At 42.2% G+C, this 19,767-nt stretch overlaps 1 protein-coding gene across 7 annotated transcripts in view; it reads right to left on the reverse strand.

Annotated features, from left to right (window-relative positions):
* Positions 1–19,767, reverse strand: part of PAQR5 (progestin and adipoQ receptor family member 5) — an 87,521-nt gene that overhangs the window by 33,407 nt on the left and 34,347 nt on the right. For 6 of the 7 annotated variants that reach the window (XM_061180142.1, XM_061180135.1, XM_061180137.1 and 3 more), the window contains one exon: positions 11,356–11,522. The exons of the other annotated variant lie outside the window; for it this stretch is intronic. In XM_061180142.1, coding sequence (XP_061036125.1) covers positions 11,356–11,406 — 51 coding nt within the window. In that variant the 5' untranslated portion in view covers positions 11,407–11,522. The remainder of the gene's footprint in view (positions 1–11,355; positions 11,523–19,767) is intronic. 7 annotated transcript variants of the gene reach the window in all.

The following is a 19,767-nucleotide window of genomic DNA, read 5'->3' on the forward strand; positions in this document are numbered from 1 at the left end:
GTGATCCATATGAAATTAAAATATTTAATAATTTTCCTGCTTAATTCTATCATATGAAACCTCATTATAATGTTTGAACTTGGTATGTAAAATTTATACTCATTCCTGATTCTAAATGTGGCTTGAAGAATATTTTTTGATAATTCCAGTTGCTCTGCCTCAGCAGAATTGAATAAAAACTCAACAGAAGTTTCTCCCAAATGAAATTAATTAAAATTTTTTTAAAAATCTAATAACTACAGTGATTCAAGAATAATGGTCTATTTTGGCATCACTGTTACCAGAACACAAATTATGTGATAATGTTGGTTACAACATCTCAAAATTTTGCTGAAATGAAGGCAAGAAAAATAAATTTTATAGAATAAACATGTAAATTTATGAATTATGTATGTTATGCCCATCTAAACATCACTAATCCATCAACATTATATCCAGACATGTGCAATAATAATTAAGTTTAGCTGTCTTTGACATTTTGCTGGCGTTAGCTATACAAAAATCAGAGCTTTACATATTGTTTTTTGTCATTATGAAGGAACATTTGTCAAGGTAGAATTTATATAACTATGAGCTTCATTTGTGACTTTTACATATTTAGGCATATGGTCTATGGCCTCTATTTGTTCTCCTGATTCAGATCCAGCACATGGCAGGGGCAGACCCGATTTTATTTGCTCATCGTGAGAGCACTGAAAGGTAGGGATTGTCAAGCCCATTTTACAGATAAGGAAACTGAAGCTCAGTGAGATGGAGCTTCATCTGCTATTTCATAAGAAATAGCAGAACCAAAATGCAACTCCTAGTTTGTTAGATTGAAAAGCCCAGGATGCTTCACTGCATCCAGCCTAGTGGAACCAAGGATTGCTACAAACATTTCATGGATATACTAGATGTTATACAAGTTTTCAGAAGGAAGGGATCACTGGACCCATGTGATGCAGGAAGGACCTGGAAGAATAGCTGGGGAACATCTGGTTCTGGCAGAATGATGGTCGATTAGATGTCATGAAGGATCCTTCCAACGAAAACAATTAAAATGCTGGATGAAGCCTGCATTCTACGCTGGATAAATCTATCAGCAAGATGGCACAAAAGCAAGGAAGTCACAAAACCCTCAAACAAAGGGAAACCAGGAACCCTGTGAGGTACGCTGCTTTCACCATCAGAGTTTCTGCTGCCAGCCTTTGCAAATGAGAGATGAAATCCAAGGCCCATCAAAGGCAGGGAATCTAATAGGAGACCTCATCAATAAAGCTAGGACTTTCAAGATAAGTGAATGTAAAATAAATCCTACCAGACAGAACAATACAATTACAAAAGTTGTCTCTGAAAAAAAAATCTCTCTCAAGAATTCAGAACCATCAGCTCATCTTCATAGGGGTTTGTGGTCCAAATCCACACTACCACTGCGGTCCAAGAACTCTCAAGTGGAAAATTTAAAGTGGTTACAAATAGAGGTCAAAGTTTTGTAGTTCTCTCAGGTAAGCAACAAAACAAATGCAAATCCTCTCTGAAGGATTTCTACGTTAAAACAAGCATGCACACACCTGGAAACAAAATGCCATGAATGAGAAACAGCAAAAAATAGGAGATAGCAGAAAGAGAGATCAAAGAACAGATATTGAAATATAAAATAACTGTGTTCAATATGTTTAAAGAAAGAGCTTAAAAATATAAACAATAAGCAAGCAGATTTGAAAAGAACCTAATATAACTTTTAGAAATTAAAAGAAATAATAATTGAAATAAAAAGTCACTGAAAGGATAAATAGCAGACTAGACCAAGCTGACGAGGAAATTAGTCAACTGAAAGTAGGTCCAAAGAAAGTATCCAGGATGCAGTCCAGAGAGATTAAGACACAGAAGATGTGAAAAAGCAAACAAGAGACATAACGAGGGCTTCGCTGGTGGTGCAGTGGTTGAGAATCTGCCTGCCAATGCAGGGGACACGGGTTCGAGCCCTGGTCTGGGAGGATCCCACGTGCCGCGGAGCAACTAGGCCCGTGAGCCACAATTACTGAGCCTGCGCGTCTGGAGCCTGTGCCCTGCAACGAGAGGCCGCGATAATGAGAGGCCTGCGCACCGCGATGAAGAGTGGCCCCCACTTGCCGCAACTAGAGAAAGCCCTCGCACAGAAACGAAGACCCAACACAGCCATAAATAAATAAATAAATAAATAAATAAATAAATAAACCCAAAGTTTAAAAAAAAAAAGAGACATAACGAATATTTCTCTAGAAGGAGAAAATATAATGGTTCTGATGTGATATTTTAAGAGATAACTGGTAAATGTCTAGAACTGTTGCAAGTCACCAGTCCTCAGATCCAAGAAGTTAAGTGAGGCATGGTAGAGACAGTTGGTGCTCACCAAATACCACATGTGCTTTCTTACATTTCTCAGACTGTCTTGTCGTTAGGTTGGGGCCATGTTGACTATTTCTGGTTAAAGTTAATTCCAGGCCAGGGCAGTTGAAGAACGATGCCTTCTTGTAGGAGACGTCCTGATGGACTGGGGATGCAACTCTTCCCCTTTTCAGAACTGAGCCACTATCGGTCTCTGGGAATCACTTGTGGCCAAAGGCTGCTACCTTGCCCACATTATACTCACTGTCCAGGGGCAGCACATACCCACTAAGGATGGATACAAAGTCTTGGCCTTCTTTTCTCATCGGGGACAACTCTGAAGGGTCAACCCCACTCCAGAGCTCCCTGGGTGGTCAGCCGAGGCCTCTGATGCAACGTCTCCTTCTACCCAAGCCTGCTTCCCCCACTTCCTTACAGGTGTTCCTGAGAACACTCCCTCATGAACTTCCTGCATGTATATCTTTGTCTCAGAGCCTGTTTCTGGGAAACCCAACCTAAGACACCTCTCCCTCTTCCCCTTCTGTGGCGACCTAGAAGGCCACATGTTCCAGATGGAGCAGCTATGAGGTGGCAGACCTTCCATCTGCCTGGGCCCTTCACAGTTCCTCACTGACCACTTAGCTATGTAATGTGAGGGTGAAATAAACCTTTGCTCTGTTAAGTCACTGAGCTATCTGGGATAATGCTTAAACTCAGCATAGCCTAGCCCTTCCTGCTTCCTACAGTTTTTCATGTAAAGACAGATGGAGTAACCATTAAGCTGATAAATTCAGAGAATATTTCTAGCCTATTAATTATAAAACAAGGGCAGGGGAAAACAGCATGTTCAAAAGGAAAAAGAAAAGAAGAATGTAAAACTCAATTCAAAGAGCGCAGGAAGGGAAGGGCAACAGAGAAAACAGGACAAATAGAAAGCACATAAGATGATCAAAATAAGTGCAAATATTTCAATACTCATTATAAATATAAACAGACTAAACTGTCCCTTTAAATGACAAATATTGTCAATACAGATGAAATCCAACTATGTGCCATTTACATGAGACACAACTAAAATATAAGGACTGGGAGAGATTACAAGTCAAAGTAAGGAAAGAAATAAACCAGACACATAACAAAAACAACAAAACTGGAGTCACTGTACAACTATCAGATAGATGCTAAGACAAAAAGCATTACTAGATATAAAGAGAATCATTTTTTAGAAATAATAAGAACTTTACTTCACCAGAAAGATACAATTACAAACTTGGATGGACCTGAAAAACACAGGCTCAAAATATATAAAGTAAAAATTGACTTAACTACAAGGAGTAATTCACAAATCTGACACCATTAGGAAAGATTTTAACACATTTCAATTATGGCTACCTTGAGCAACGTTAAGTTGCATAAAAAGTCAAAATGGAAGTTAGAAATTAATTAGAACTGCATATGTGGACTGCAGTTAAAGCAATACTTAGAGAGAAATATATATACATTTAATTGCTTACATTACAATGGTAGGGTGATTAACTTAAGAAGTTAGAGCAGTAACAGTAAAATAAACCCAAAGTAGACAGAAAATAATAAAAATAACAAAAAGACATTAGAGATATAAAATACATAATAGAGAGGCTCCACGAAGCCCAAATCATCTTCTTTTCAAATTTTTTTTTTTAAAAAAGACAAACTGACAAGATTAACCAAGAAGAGAACAGAAAAACAAAAATGACACATTCATGTCAATAGACACAGAAAAAGCATGTCACAAGATCCAATACCCTTTCATGATAAAAGAATACTCAACAAAATAGTAATAGAACCTCTTTAAACCAACAAAGGCCATCTACGAGAAACCCACAGCTCACATACTTAATGGAATGCTTTTCCCCTATGATCAGGATGTCTTCTCTCACCACTTCTATTCAGCATTGTAGTGGAGATTCTAGCTAGGTCAACTGGACAAGAAAAAGAAATAAAAAGCATCTAGATTAAAAGGAAGAAGCAAAACTATCTCTATTTGCAGATGACATGATCTTACATACAGGAATTCCTAAAGGATCCACTAAAATACTATTAGAACTAATAAATTAGTTCAGCAAGCATGCAGGATATAAGATAAATATACAAAACTCAGTTTTCTATATTCTAGCAATAACAATCTGAAATGAATTTAAAGAAACAATTCCACTTACAACAGTATCAAAAACAATAAAATACTTAGAAATAAATTTAACAAATCATTTTAATGGTGCAAGACTTGTATACTGAAAACTACAAAACATCACTGAAAGAAATTAAAGAATAACTAGACAAATGGAAAGACAGCCCATGTTCATGGATTTAATTTACTTAATATTATTAAGATGGTAATGCCCCCCAAATTGATCAACAGATTCAGTACAATCCCCCTCAAAATCCTGGCTGGTTTTTTTTGGTCTGTCTGTTTGCAGAAATTGACAAATAGATCTTAAAATTCATAAGGAAATGCAAGGGACCCTGAACAGCCAAAACAATCTTGAAAAAGAAGATCAAGGTTAAAGGACTTACACTTCCCAATTTCAAAACTCATTACAAAGCACAGTAATCAAGACAATGTGGTACTGACATAAGAAGAGACAAACAGATCAATGGAATAGAACTGAGAATCCAGAAATAAACCCTCACATTTACAGTCAATCAATTTTCAATAAAGGTGTCAAGATAATTCAATGAAGAAATAATGACTAGTCTTTCCAATAAATGGTGCTGGGACTGCTTGATACCCACATGAAAAAAAGAAAAGAATAAAGTTGGACCCCTATTTCACACTACATGCAGTAACTAATGCAAAAAAAAAATGGATCATAGACAAATTTTAGGGATAAAACTCTTAGAAGAAAATATAGGAGTAAATCTTCATGATCTTGGATCAGCCAAAGGTTTTTTTGCTATAACATCAAAAGCACAAGCAACAAAAGAAAAATAATAGATAATATTAAATTTTAAAACTTTTGTGCTTCCAAGGATACCATCAATAACATGAAAATGCAACACACAGAATGGTAGAAAACATTTTCAAACCATGTATCTGATAAGGGACTTGTATCAAAAATATATAAAGAACACTTACAACTCAACAACAAAAAGACAAATGACCCAACTTAAAAATTGGCCAAAGACTTGAGTAGACATTTCTCCAAAGAAGATATACAAATGGCCAATAAGCACATGAAAAGATGCTCAACATAACTAATCTTTAGGGAAATTCAAATCAAAACTACAATGGGATATCACCTCATATCCATTAGGATGGCTACTATAAAAAAAAAACAAAAAACAGAAAACAACAAGTGTTGGTGAAGATGTGGAGAAACTGGAACACTTGTGAACTGTTGGTGGGAATGTAAAATGGTACAGCCACTGTGGAAAGCAACAGGGTGGTTCTTCAAAAAAAAATTTTTTTTTAATGGCCAAATGATCCAGCAATTCCACTTCTGGGTACATACCCAAAAGGATTGAAAGCAGGATCTTGAAGGGATATCTCTACACCTATGTTCATAGCAGCATTATTCACAATAGCTAAAACATACAAGCAACCTAGTACTTATTCATGGATGAATGGATAAGCAAAATGTGGTATGTACATACAATGGAATATTATTCAGCCTTTAAAAAGAAGGAAATTCTGGTATATGCTATAATATGGATAAACCTTGAAGACATTATGCTAGGTAAAATAAATAAGACAGTCACAAAAAGACAAATATTATATAATTCCACTTATATGAAATACTTAAAGTAGTCAAATCATAAAGACAAAAAGTATTAATGGTGGTTGTCAGAGGCTGGGGTAGGGGAAAATGGGGAGTTCTTATTTAATGGGTACGGAGTTTCAGCTTTACAAGATAAAAAGAATGGAGATGAATGGTGGTGATGGTTGCCAAACAATGTGAATGTATTTAATACCACAGAACTGTGCACTTTGAAATGGTTAAGATGGTAAATTTTATGTTAAGTATATTTTGCCACAATAAAAATAAAAGTTAAGCATAGAGTTACCATGTGACCCAGCAATTCCACTCCTAGGTGTGTACCTAGGGGAATTGAAAATATGTCCACACAAAAACTTGTACACAAATGTTCATAGCATTACTCATAATAACCAAAAATTGGAAACAACTTAAGTGTCCATCAATTGAGGAATGAATAAACAAACTGGTATATCCATAAATGGAATATTATTCAGCCATAAAAACAAATGAAGTACTAATCCATGCTACAGCACACATGAACCTCGAGAACACTATGCTAAGTGAAAGAAGGCATTCACAAAAGGCCACCTACTGCATGACCCCATTTATATGAAATATCCAGAAGAGGCAAATCCATAGAGACAAAGTAAATTAGTGGTTGCCATAGGCCTGCGAGTGGGGGCAGTGGGAAATGTCTGCTAATTGGTACAGAGTTTCTTTCTGAGGTGTTAACAATGTTCTAAAATTCAATTTGGTGATGGTTTTGTACAACATACTTTGTGTGTGTCAACATACTAAAACCCACTGAGCTATATACTCTTAAAGGGAGAAATTTATGGTATGTGAATTATATTTCAACAAAACTGTTATAAAAAAAAACTTTCTACAGAGAAAATGCAGCTGTAGCATCGAGTTGCTCCTTGCACAATTCCACAGTCTGTCATTCACGTAGACTAAGAGATAAACAATGCTCCCTTGGGTGGGCAACATGGTGGCCCTGCTCAGACAATTTTCCAGGTAAATTCTACCAAGCTGTCAGGAATGTATAATTCTAATATTATACAAATACTACATATATTTTCCATAGAATAAATAGGCAACACTCTCCAGCTCATTTGTGGTTGGCACCATCTTAATCCCCAATCCAGGGGAGGGCAGTATAAGAAGGAAAAATTTCAGGCCAACTCAATAAATAGATTTAAGGATCCTAGACAAAATATCAGCTGATTTCGGCGATAGATTAAAAAGATACTCCATCATGACCAAGTAATATTCAAATGCAAGTTTGGGGACTTCCCTGGCAGTCCAGTGGTTACGACTCCACACTTCCACTGCAGGGGGCACAGGTTTAATCCCTGGTCAGGGAATTAAGATCCCGCATGCTGCGCGGTGCGGCCAAAATAAATAAATAAATAAGTAAGTAAGTAAGTAAAAATAAAAAGAATAAATAAAATAAATAAACGCAAGGTTGGTTTAACATTAGTAAATCAATCAATGTAATTCACCAGGTTAATAACTTAAATGAATCATATATGGCCATCTCAAAAGATATACTGATAGAAAAAAGAATTTATTACTGATTAGAGGGAAAAAAAATCCTAGGAAACTAGGGATAGAAAGGAATATTCTTAACCTGATAAAGGTTATTTATACACATACACACACACACACAAACACACATACACACCCATACACACAGAAAGAGCTAACATTATATTAAATGATGAAATGTTGAAAGCATTCATTTGGATTAAAATCAAGAACAATACAAAAAGCCTGCAATCATGACTCCCTTTTGTAAGCTCCCAGGTATTCTCGTGGTGGTGATCCAAGCGCCCACTTTGAGAAATTCTCGGCTGGAGAAACCAGTTGCCTATTGAGATGGCTTCTTGTTTCAGGTGCCCAAGCCCACCTACCCAACACCACTCCCAGCCACTGATCTGGCTCTGCTTCCGTTCCTTCATAATTATCCCACTACTCTATTTCATTTTTCTTGGCTCTTCACAATAGCTCTGTGAGACAGATATTATCTCCATTTCACAGATAAGGAAACTGAGGCTTGGAGATGTTACAAGTCTTGTCCAAATTCCCACAGTAAGTGGCAGAGCTACAGTGCAAGGCTGGGAAATGCTTTGTAGCACCTCTGGAATCCTCCTGCCTGTGCCCCTAAATTAAGGCTTCCAGGACAATGTGGTGAGTTTACCTGTAGCCTGGGGGCCAAGGCTACCGTTAACAAAAGATTCTCAATTTGACACAAAATACTCTTGTTTCCTGGCCAAGTGTCATGCCATGTTCCATATGAATTTGCTGTCTAGACTTCCCTGTTTGTCTCTAGGTTGGGTCTGTGTAGGAATCAACACCTAGATACTTATTCCATTCCTTGAGCTGTTTGTTCACATCTTTCACAACTCCCTAACGTACCCAGGTCTGTTATTAGACACAGGCAGACTTGAAATTGTGAGGTATGTACCCAAGTCCTACCTTCTACGGGAAGGGAGAACTGTCCTTTCCTGTGAGTAGTCCATTAGGAGGAATGCACCAGAATTAGAACCCTGAGGATGCCAAGAGGTGGTGCCCCACCATCCTCTGATGGGTGAGGCTCAGAGAGGGTAGGGAAGTAGCCCAGGCCACACAGCTGGTTGATATACGAAGGGAGAGGTGGCCGTATAGGGCAGCCTTCAGAGGTGCCAACCAACAGCCGAAGGGGCTCAGGGAAGGGAGAGGGCACCTGCAGTTCCACGGAGAAGGAAGCCAGAAAGGGGGAAGGAGGGGCAGGGGAGGTAAGCCTTCTTCAAACAGAGATCAAGAGAAGTGAATGTCCAATCTGGTGGGAAGTCTAGAGAGAGCACCAGTGTGGCTGGAGAAGAGGGTTTACAGATGAAAAACAGTGGGGGAGGTGGGTAGGGGTTGGGCCTGTGAATACCAGGCAGGGAGCTGGGGTGGGAGTCTGTGGGAGGGGCTGCTCAACGTCTCCTCCCAACACACCCCTCCCCTCCAAGTGTGGAGGACACAGGGGAGCTGATAATAATAATAACGGCCAACATTACTGACTTCATCATATGCCAGGCACTTCCCATGGGTTACCTCATTTAATATTCACCATTACCTGAGAAAGCAGATTCTAGCACCACCCCATTTTACAGATGCAGAAACTGAGGTAGGGAGACTAAGGGCACTCTGCCCAAGGTCATTCTGCGGACCAAGTACTGGAACCCACAGAGCCCACCAAAAGTAAACTTAATATTTCTATGAAGTCTCCTATTTTAAATACTCATGAAAATTATGCATTTTTTCCTTAATATGTTTGCATCTGTTTGAATATTTTTAAAATGCCTTTCCCCCTCCCCCACTAAATCCTCAAATAAAACTACCCTCCAGGCAGGCAGAGACACTGTGTTTTCTCTGTGGCCGCATGAACCCTGGGCATTATGCTGGGAAACCCAGTAGCGGATGCAGGAGCCCAAGGAAGGGTCTGAAGTAAACGGATGTGAGGTGTGATGTTGGTTCTCTGCCTCTGACTAGTGCCATTTTACTAAAAAGAAAATTGTCATCTCCATCATTTATGAAAAACTGGACAGAGAAGACACATTAATCTTCAGCCCTCAGGGGCCGTCCGGTCCTCACCCTCAGAACCCCCATACGTTCAGAATCCCAGCAGTTTACCCAAGGTCCCCAGTGAGACCATTCTCTCTCCTTCACTTCTTTCCTGGGCACAGTCTCTGAACCCAACCTTGACCAAAACTCCCAGGGAGATATCCGAGCAGATACCCATAATCCCTGCCCCAAGAGTCCCCACACCTGCCCCCTGGCTTCCCAGCTCCAGGCCTTTACTCATGCCATTCTTTCACTTGGAGTGCTCTCCCCGCCTCCCAAATTCTACCCATCCTCAAACCCAATCTTACAGATGGCCCCCTTCATGGAGCCGTCCCTGATCCCCTCCTCCCCCATGATGGAAGTGACCAACCCCTTTTCTGAACCCATCTATCCCTCTCTGAGCACACACCCTAATCCACTTTGCAACGGAAGTGCTCCTGCACAATTTGACACCTTCCCAACCAACACAGAGCCCCTTAAGGGCAGGATTTGTATGTGATTCTTCTCTGGGCCCCGCACAGAGTAACACCTTGCCCACAGCAGGCAGTCAATAAAAATGTCATGAGTGAATGAATCAAAAGATCACTGTGTCCCCGCTAATCACAGCCACTAGTTCTCTGTGGGTAGGACCAACCGGCGCAGGGCACCAGGAAGAGATGTCTACAGCCTTGTGAGAACAGAGGTGGGCCACCTGCCCAACAGCATTGTGGGAACCTGGTCTCATTTCCAGTGTGTCTGTTACCTGCCGCATCCTCGTCTCTGCCCTTCAACAGCTCCGCATCCTTCTGATTTTCCCCCAATGCCATCTTGCTGGCATCACCTAGCCGCGCAGGCTTTTAGGAAGAGGGTTTGGTGGTTTGTCTCCTCTTAACCTTCCATTCATGCTGCTGAGATCATTTGGGATTTATTTTTCTGGGGAAAGTCGTAAGGGCTTGGCGGTCGGCTGGGTGGAAAGGAGATCTCCCCTCCCTCCGTGACATCCTCCAGATGAAACATCCATGAAACAACAGTTATTCTTGTTCAGTCAAAGAGGAAGGAAACATAACACCAAAACAAGGGTGTAATGAGATGACGTTTACTTTGCAAGGGAAGGAGGAGGTGCGCCGCTGGCACAGCTCACAAGCAGCATGACCTCGCCTAAGGCTTATTAAAAACGCAGATTATCAACGCATCCCAGGTGTTTCGGGGTAGCTGCCCTTGAGCACCCAGGAACAGGCGGATCAATAACTCTCTTCATCGCCTCAACACACACCTGGCCTGGGCCTCCTGCAAGGGATGAGGACAACCGCAAAGCCACACTCTGAGGTGACTCTGCCCCTGGCCTGCTTTCAAGCACCCATGGGAGGGTCCTTAAAAAACTGTCACTCAGACAACTGCTGCTAGCTTCACCTCTGTAGCTTGAATCCGTAGTCTCAATAATGACTCTGCTTCGGGAAAAAATACAGATGTCACAGGGAAGGGCTACAACTTAAACGGTTTTAGGATCACTTCCGTTTCCAGGTTTGGTGTAGGTGAGGGAAACAGGAGGCTCGAATTCCCCAAGGGAGTCTGGGAGGGGCTCCTTGAAGAGAGTGGGTGTACACAGAGCAGACCGGTTGAAGACATAGCAGTCGCCGTGTTGCAGAGGCCAAGCCCTAGTCCCAGCCTGGAGCTCAACCACCGGAACAACAGCACGTACCTGGGGCACCTGTTCTATGCTGAACAGCCTGGGGAGCTTCAGGCTCAGCATCTTGAAGCCGAGCTGGGAAGACTGGTGGGTGACAGCCGGTCCCTGTCACCAGGCCTCGCTCAAAGTTCTGACATGGCTCCGGATGCCTCTGGCCAGCTGGTGTCCGAGCCGCTTCACTGAAAGAATACAGCGTGAAGAACTCCAGTGAGTGTCAGCCTAACTCCAGCTGGATCAAGACTGTCAGATTGTTTACCTAAGGAACATACCCTTGCTTGTGATGGCAAAATAACCAGGCTTCCTTCAAAACAATAGTGAAACTCTCAGACTGCTGAGTCATTCACTCCGAGAATGACAGAGGGAGGTACTTAAATCATAATAGGGCAATCATAAAATTACAGCGCTGGAAAGGGCCACAGAGGTCACCCAATGCCCTCATGTTGCACAAGAGGGTCAGAGGGGTGGAGTAACCTCCCCAAGGTCACACAGCTCGGGGAGAGCTGGGGCTGCTCACCCTCCCTGCATCAGGTGCTACACCTGGACAGACAGTGGGATCCCGGGTCCGAGTCCATCAAGCGCTGTGCTCCAGATCACCCAAAGAGATGCAGCACTTCCAGAGGGCAGACTGGAGCGTGGTTGCCCTAAGACACACCAAAGGACCAGACCAGGTAAATCCGAGGCACTTTGAAGCAGAGCAACAGGGCTGCTTAAATGCAGGATTCAGACTGTTTAATAAGCTGTGAGTAATGTAAACTAGAGGAACCCAAAGCCCTCAGGGCAGGCCCAAGAAACTGAAAAATACTAGCTGGGTTCCGCAAAGAAAGAGCAGAGCTAGGAGTTTACCATAGTCCGTGCCTCACCTACTCCCCAAATCTGCCACCTCCTCAGAGCCCCACGGATGGGTTCTGTCCCTGCCTCCGAAGGCCCCAAGACCTTGCCTGTACCTCTCCTGCAGCACCATCCACATCTGCCTGCAGACAAAGCTACCCGCCTAGGCCTTGTCTCCCCTGCACCCCCATCTGCCCCAACTGGGGAGGACCCTCCTGAGATGGTTGGAAATGCCATCCATCCAGGGTGTGTGCCTGGCTCATCCCAGGCCTTCAGCAAATGCTTATTTAATGATGCAATGGTGTTCATCCTTTGAACTTAAAGTGATTTTTTGTTTTTGTGGTTTGTTTATACTTTTGCTTTTTATTATAGTTCTTTGGGTCCTATGCATTAGTACCTGGAACTATGTAGCAAAATATAATATAGTTATGTTTCATCGTAAATAGGCATCTTTATGGTGTAAGCAATCATTCATAATAATTGCTGGTGTAAGCAGCAATTATAAGCATAATAACTGCTGGTGTAAGCAATTATTCATAGTAGTCAAAAGGTGGAAATGATAGCGATAGAGAAGGATAATTAAATAGTTAGTTTAGAAATCCCACCGGGGATTAAAGACAGGGAGGAAGGGAGTTTGGGAGACTGTTGTAAACTAATGACCACTCAAGAAAAGAATCCAGTAACCTAGCAACAATCAGCCCTACCTTGAAGGAAGACCAGGTGCATCCCAGCGCCAGACACACTCAAGCCACAAACCCTGATAGTTAAAACACAAGACAATAGATATGGGGTCTGAATCTTGTTACATGAAGTCAGGGAGTTAATGGTCCTTAAAGAGTAGCATCTCTGCATGTAACCAAGACAGGAATATAGGTGAAAGGGGAAAGAAACTAGGTGAAAGGGGACATGATACTAAAACCTGAGATGAATTACCATATTTTAGTATATGTTACCACTCTTTTGCTAATATACATATGATTTAAATAGTGCCATGACAGTCCCGGTTAAACCATGTAGGGTCAAAGGAGGAACTAATGATGTAAGCCTTGATGTCTGCCCAAGAATGAGGAAGAAGGTGGTCTTCTCCCCTCCCCACTTTTGCTTTGATTATAAAAATGTATCCCTCTTTGTTCTCGGGGCTGTGCTCCCTTGCCTGCCCGCTCTCTCTCTCACAAGCATCCTATGCTAATAAACTCACCTTTTGCCTATTGCTTTGCCTCACGCTGAATTCTTTGTGCAATGAGATAAAAGAACCTGAGCTTCAGTAAGTCCTGACACCAGGTGAGCCATTTCAATTAAAAGACAGTGGGTTCGAGACCCCTCCTAAGTCAGAGCTCGTGGGTTCAAGTCCCAATCCGAGGTGTGGCTGGGTTAGAGTACCATCCAAGAAGGAGTGCTTCAGAAACAACCCAAGTGTCCACCAGCAGGTGAACAGAGAAACTAGCAAATAAGCAAAATGCAGTCTACACATATGATGGAATATTACTTAGTCTTCAAAAGGAATGAAGTTCTGATGCACGCTACAACATGGATGAAAACTTGAAAACATTATGCCAGGTGAAATAAGCCAGGCACAAAAGGCCAAATGTTGTATGATTCCAGTTATATGAGGGACCTGGAATAGGCAAGTTCACAGAGACAGAATAGAGGCTGGGGGGGAGGGAGGAACGGGGGTTGTTGTTTAAGGGGTACAGAGTTTCTGTTTGGGAGGATACAAAGTTCTGGAAATGGGTAGTGGTGATGGTTGCTCACTACTGTAAACGTAAAATGCACTTAAAAATGATAAATTTTGGGCTTTCCTGGTGGTGCAGTGGTTGAGAATCCGCCTGCCAATGCAGGGGACACGGGTTCGAGCCCTGGTCTGGGAAGATCCCACATGCCGCGGAGCAACTGGGCCCGTGAGCCACAACTACTGAGCCTGCGCGTCTGGAGCCTGTGCTCCGCAACAAGAGAGGCCGCAATGGTGAGAGGCCCGCGCACCGCGATGAAGAGTGGCCCCCGCTCGCCGCAACTAGAGAAAGCCCTCGCACAGAAATGAAGACCCAACACAGCCAAAAATAAATAAATAAATAAATAAATTTATTTTTTTAAAAAATGGTAAATTTTATGTTGTGTACATTTTACCACAATAAAAAAAGTTACAAAATATTTCTGAATGACAAAATAATATAGAAAATAATTTTTTAAAGCACATGTACATTTTACCCAGGTTAAAAAATAAAAGTTGATACTTTGCAAACAAATGAACAACACTGATGTAAGTGAGCCTGGCACGCCTTGGTTCTCCTGGTTTTCCCATCTAAATCACCAAGACACTTTCACTCCCAGATGTACCACTAATTCACCTGGTGGCAGGATGAGAGGCAACGGTCTGGTACCAGGGGAGACTCAGGCACATCAGAAAAACCTCTAGCAATAATGGGACCAAGGTTGGGTTTCCACGGACTTGCCCACCTTGGTCCCCTGGTTCTCCCTGGATTTCAATGTCATGGGCAAGAAAAAGGAAAGAAATGGTCCCTACTCTCACAGCACACACCATCCAGGAAGGATGACCCGACGAAACATACAAAAGGAGGGTAATACTTAGTAGCACACGATTCACACACTTCATTCAACTTCATTCAATTCAGTGTGTCCGGCATTTTTATCATGTGACGAATAAGGTTAAGGGCTCAATGTAGAGCTGATTACACCCTGTGAGCTGCAGCAGCTGGAAGGAAAAGGAGAATTTAACTGAAATAAAAATTGCATAGGTTTGCGACACACAGAATGGAGGAAAATAGGTGTCCTCCATACCATTGTATTCCTATGTTGCACAGGAAAAAAAAAAAAAAGATGAAAAGACAGTCCTTGTCCCCAAGAAATGTATAAAGGAAAAGATGAGACAGATATGCACCCAACTAACCAGGACAAGTCACCCTTGAAGGAGGGGAACCCTCACCCACTCTGTGCCAAGCCTGTGCTGGTCACCTTGCCTGCCCACCTGGTCTCCTTCACCTTCACCACTCCGTCTCAGGAATTAAGGCAGAGCAGTTAAGGGCCTCGGGGATGGATTCAAGCCACATGGGTTTAAAGACTGGTTTGCCATTTCCTGTGCAATTCCAGGCAAGGAACTTAACTCCTTGTGCCTTAGTTTCCCCATCTGTGAAATGGAAATAACAGCAGTTACTTTCTTCATAGGGTGGTGGTTATGATTAAAAGAGAGCGCCTATGTAAAGGGCCTGCCATAAAGTAAAGATCCAACAAACACTTGCTATTGTTATTCATTTTCAGATATGAAACTGATTTTATATTTTGCAGGCAGGAAAACCAGGGCGTTGAAAAGTTAGGGGGCTTGCCAAAGATGCTATCATTTAATTTCCAGTTTGCGTGGATGTCTGCGGAGGGAGGTTGGGGTGGGGATGGGGATGCTTCTGGAGTTGTGTTATTTGATCTGAGGACTACAGGCTACGTAGAGAGATTGGAGACTTCGAAACTGCATTCTGTGGGACCCTAAGTTACATTCCAGGGACCACTTTTTGGGGGGTGGACGTTGTACCAGTAACTAGGAGAAACAGAAAGGTTACTTCTACCCCTATTTCAACCAGAAGATGTCTTGGTTGAAATTTTTCTGAATTATAGTAAAAATATAATAACACAAGTCCTCTCTTTGAGAAAGAAAATATAAGAGGCATAAGCTTCCTTTTAAGAAGAGAAGTAACTTTGATTAAGGGGAATTAAGTCCTAGCACAAAGCACTAGGACTTAATTTTTCTTTGCTACTGAGAAAAGATGAAAAATACAGTGTTCACAATGATGTTTATAACCTAGATGCTAAACAATGACCCTCTTTGCCAATTAATCAGGTTGAGACAAACTCACAGGTAAGACCAAAATTGACCTTGCTGTTTCAACAGTTGGAGATTTCTTGTGTGGTGTTTTCCCACCATTCAAAGAAATAAGGACTCTCCCATTGATACATTGTTATTTTGCATGTAAAATGTAAACCTTTATGTTTGTCAATACTGTGAAACATCCATGGATGATCATGGGCAGTGATTAAAGCATAGCTGATGATTTGTATGTTGTGCCTATTGTTAATCATTTCAGATTAACTGCACATAAAATGAACTCACTGGTCTTTTTAGCCATCACAAGCTAAAGCTCTTAATTTCACCAACATTGTAAAAACCAGAGTGTAATTTCCAGTATTTCAAACTGCAGCTTGGTTTGTTGTCTCTTTTCACAGAGGTCTAGAAATAAAACTGAATAAAACAAAAGGCTTCAGAGAATTCTGAAATCAAAACACAATGTGAGGGACTTCCCTGGTGGTTCAGTGGCTAAGACTCCGTGCTCCCAATGCAGGGGGCCTGGGTTCAATCCCTGGTCAGGGAACTAGGTCCCACATGCCGCAACTAAGAGTTCGCATGCTGCAATGAAAAGATCCCACATGCCGCAACTAAGACCCAACACAGCCAAATACATAAATAAATATTTTTAAAAACCCACAATGTGAAGCTTTGCTGATATTTCAACAGCATATTGGTGTTCCAAATAGGATTTCATTTAAAAGATGATCCACAGCTTTAAAATATGTTTTAAAGCAGCTTTTAAGAAAAAAAGGAAAATGGGCTGTTATACACTTTCAGGGACCTGCCAAGTTCTCCTAATTTAGCCCTAAAAAAAAAAAAAAAAAAAAAAAAAAAGACAAATCACAACAACAAAACCACCACCAGGAGGTTTCAGGCTAGTCCTGGCAGATTTAACCAAGGGAAATTAACAAGAGGTGAAATTTGCACCTGACTTCTTATCTGTTTCAGGCTAGTGCTCCATCCATATTCCTGGACCCTCCCCCAGTAAACTTTAGCCTACACACTGTGTATCCCAGGCCTTAAAGGACATGGCCAGCAAAACTTATCACCTCCCGAATGAATATGTTTACATATTAGGTGGCTGAATATAAACTGATGGGCTGTTTCCCCAATGAGAGGGTCCAAAAAAATATACAACTTCTAAGGATGCAAATGGTACACACTCTCTTTATCACATTAATTTATTTAGTTAGACGTGCCTATTTAGAATCCCTTACCATATCCAACATAGTATTAATTTAATTTTATTTATTTATTTTAATAAATTTATTTATTTATTTTGGCTGCGTTGGGTCTTCGTTGCTGTGTGCGGGCTTTTTCTAGTTGCGGTGAGCGGGGGTTACTCTTCATTGTGGTATGAGGGCTTCTCATTGCAGTGGCTTCTCTTGTTGCGGAGCTCGGGCTCTAGGTGCGCGGGCTTCAGTAGTTGTGGCTCGCAGGTTCAGTAGTTGTGGCTCGTGGGCTCACTAGTTGTGGCTCGTGGGCTCTAGAGCACAGGCTTAGTAGTTGTGGCGTGTGGGCTTAGTTGCTCTGCGGCATGTGGGATCCTCCCGGACCAGGGCTCGAACCCGTGTCCCCTGCATTGGCAGGCAGATTCTTAACCACTGCACCACCAGGGAAGTCCCAGTATTAATTTAAAAATATTGTTTTTCCACTCCTAGTTCATAGAAATGTGTGTTCACAATCTTTGCATGCATCTTTGACAACAGTATCTTCATAACACAGCCACTTTTTGGAGTCACCGAACACAGTTTAAGTAAAATATTCTCATTTCCATCTAAGTTATTTGAAAGCTACACTTTTTGAAGCTGTGTTTAATGCTATTGCTAAAAATGTACCCCAAGTCACAAGTATTCATTTGCTGTTATGACACTGTAGGCAATTTGCATTCAAACACTTCACACAGTGTGATGTGAAAATGTTAGTTTTAACCCATACCCCTGGGGTGGTGGTTCATTAGCATTTGAAAGACAAACCGTAAGCTCACATTCCAGAGGCCACAACTTTGGTTCAGTTGGGGTTATTTTTGATCAACACCAGAGGGTTTACTAATTAGCCAGATGGATGCTGTCTCATTGGAGAAATGAGTGGAATTAGAGATATGTACACTGATGAGAAGTGTTGCCCAGGCACCCTCCCTCCTGCATGAGCAGAGGGTGCCCCGAAGTGGCTTCCCCTCTGAATGAGCCCAGATGAGCCCTATAAGGAGGATTCTGGGCTTGAACCCGCAAGAAGTTCAGCTGACGCGTGCCACCAGACAGCTGTCACATCAGCTCACACGAACTTTCAAGAAAGGTGCTTAAGAGCCCCTAAGAGGGTAGGTTGCAGGGACTTCTGCCAACAAAACAGGTCATCTTAATGTTTTTGTGCCCGCTTGCTGGAAAATATTTGTATAGGGGGAGGGGACGGGGGGTGGGACTCAGCCTGAGACTCCCACTGTGCTGCGCCACCTGCCGGTCAGGTTGTGGGTCCTCTAGCCCTCATGGACCTCGAAGTACGGATAGTGCCTGAGACTGTATTTCCAGGAACTTCACATGTGATCGGCTGGAAGTCACACCACCGCTTTGTGTACCACTAAGACCGAAAAAAAATTGTCGCCAATTATAATCATGAGACAGCACTGACTGGAAATGAATCCTGATTTCAGAGCTGTTTTAATGTTTAAAAAAAAAAAGTGCATGTAGTAATTGATGAAATACAGTGAGGGTAAACGAGTGATTGGCTCGGGTCAGTCTGCATAGCTACTCTCTCCAGACCCACTACTCTGCTTTTTACAGGGATCATTAAAAGCTCCTTTACAACAAAACCAGTACTTGCAAATGGAAGACCAGATTCCTGGGAATAAATCTCAATCTGTATTACATTTTTTGTCCTTCTCTCTTTTTAAATTGATTGTGTATGTCAGGTGTCTTCTGAAAGGATCCCAAACAAGCATTGATGGCGACAGTTTCAGGTGACTGTGACTTCCTTCAAGCAGCCCATACAGCCCATTGTTCAAAATACAGGAACAGAGTGACCCTAAATAGGAAGAACTCTGGATGGACCCAGCTCCCTCTTTTCTGAAAAATATTATGTTGGAAAACATAAAATTCCTTGCTGGGCATACATAGCAAAGGCAAAGAATGCTGTTTGGTAGGGAATCTCTCCATTGCTTGCTTTTAGAAAACTACAAGCATGAGATCAGGAAGTTCCTGAGAGGTCATCTAGTCCAAATTACCAACGGATGTGTGGATGTCACCGAGGGCATTTCAGACAAGAGGTCCTACATTTGACCCAAAGAAGTGAGGTTACCAGCAGGAGTTCCAGTTCCGTGAGAAGCCAGTGGGGAGTAAGTGGAGAGAGGACCAGAGTTACCTTTTGCCCCTACTCATCGGCCTGTCCTACACTGGGTGGGCCCCAGAGCTGTCTGAACGCTGACTGGTCCTGATAAGGCCCCAGCTTCCTGGATGTGGCAGGAGGCTGCTGGCTAAGGGGCAGCTGCTGGTGAGGCTCAGGGTCTGAGTCACACTTCAGACCCTCTGCATCCTCCAGGCCTGTCGAGATGTCCTTCATGGTAAACAGAAAACAGTCCTGAGCCCAGGAGGTGACCGGGCAGAGTTTCCATCCCATCACTGTACCAGAGGACCACCAAAGGTCCTCAATACCACAGAGGACTAACGTGCCCTTGGGGAAGAGGGTGGGAGGCAGAGCATAGAAGTGGCCCCCACGCCACCTTCAGACGTGAAAATTAAAATCTTTTGAGTATC

This window comes from Eubalaena glacialis, chromosome 2, assembly GCF_028564815.1.
Source record: "Eubalaena glacialis isolate mEubGla1 chromosome 2, mEubGla1.1.hap2.+ XY, whole genome shotgun sequence".
NCBI lineage: Eukaryota > Metazoa > Chordata > Mammalia > Artiodactyla > Balaenidae > Eubalaena > Eubalaena glacialis.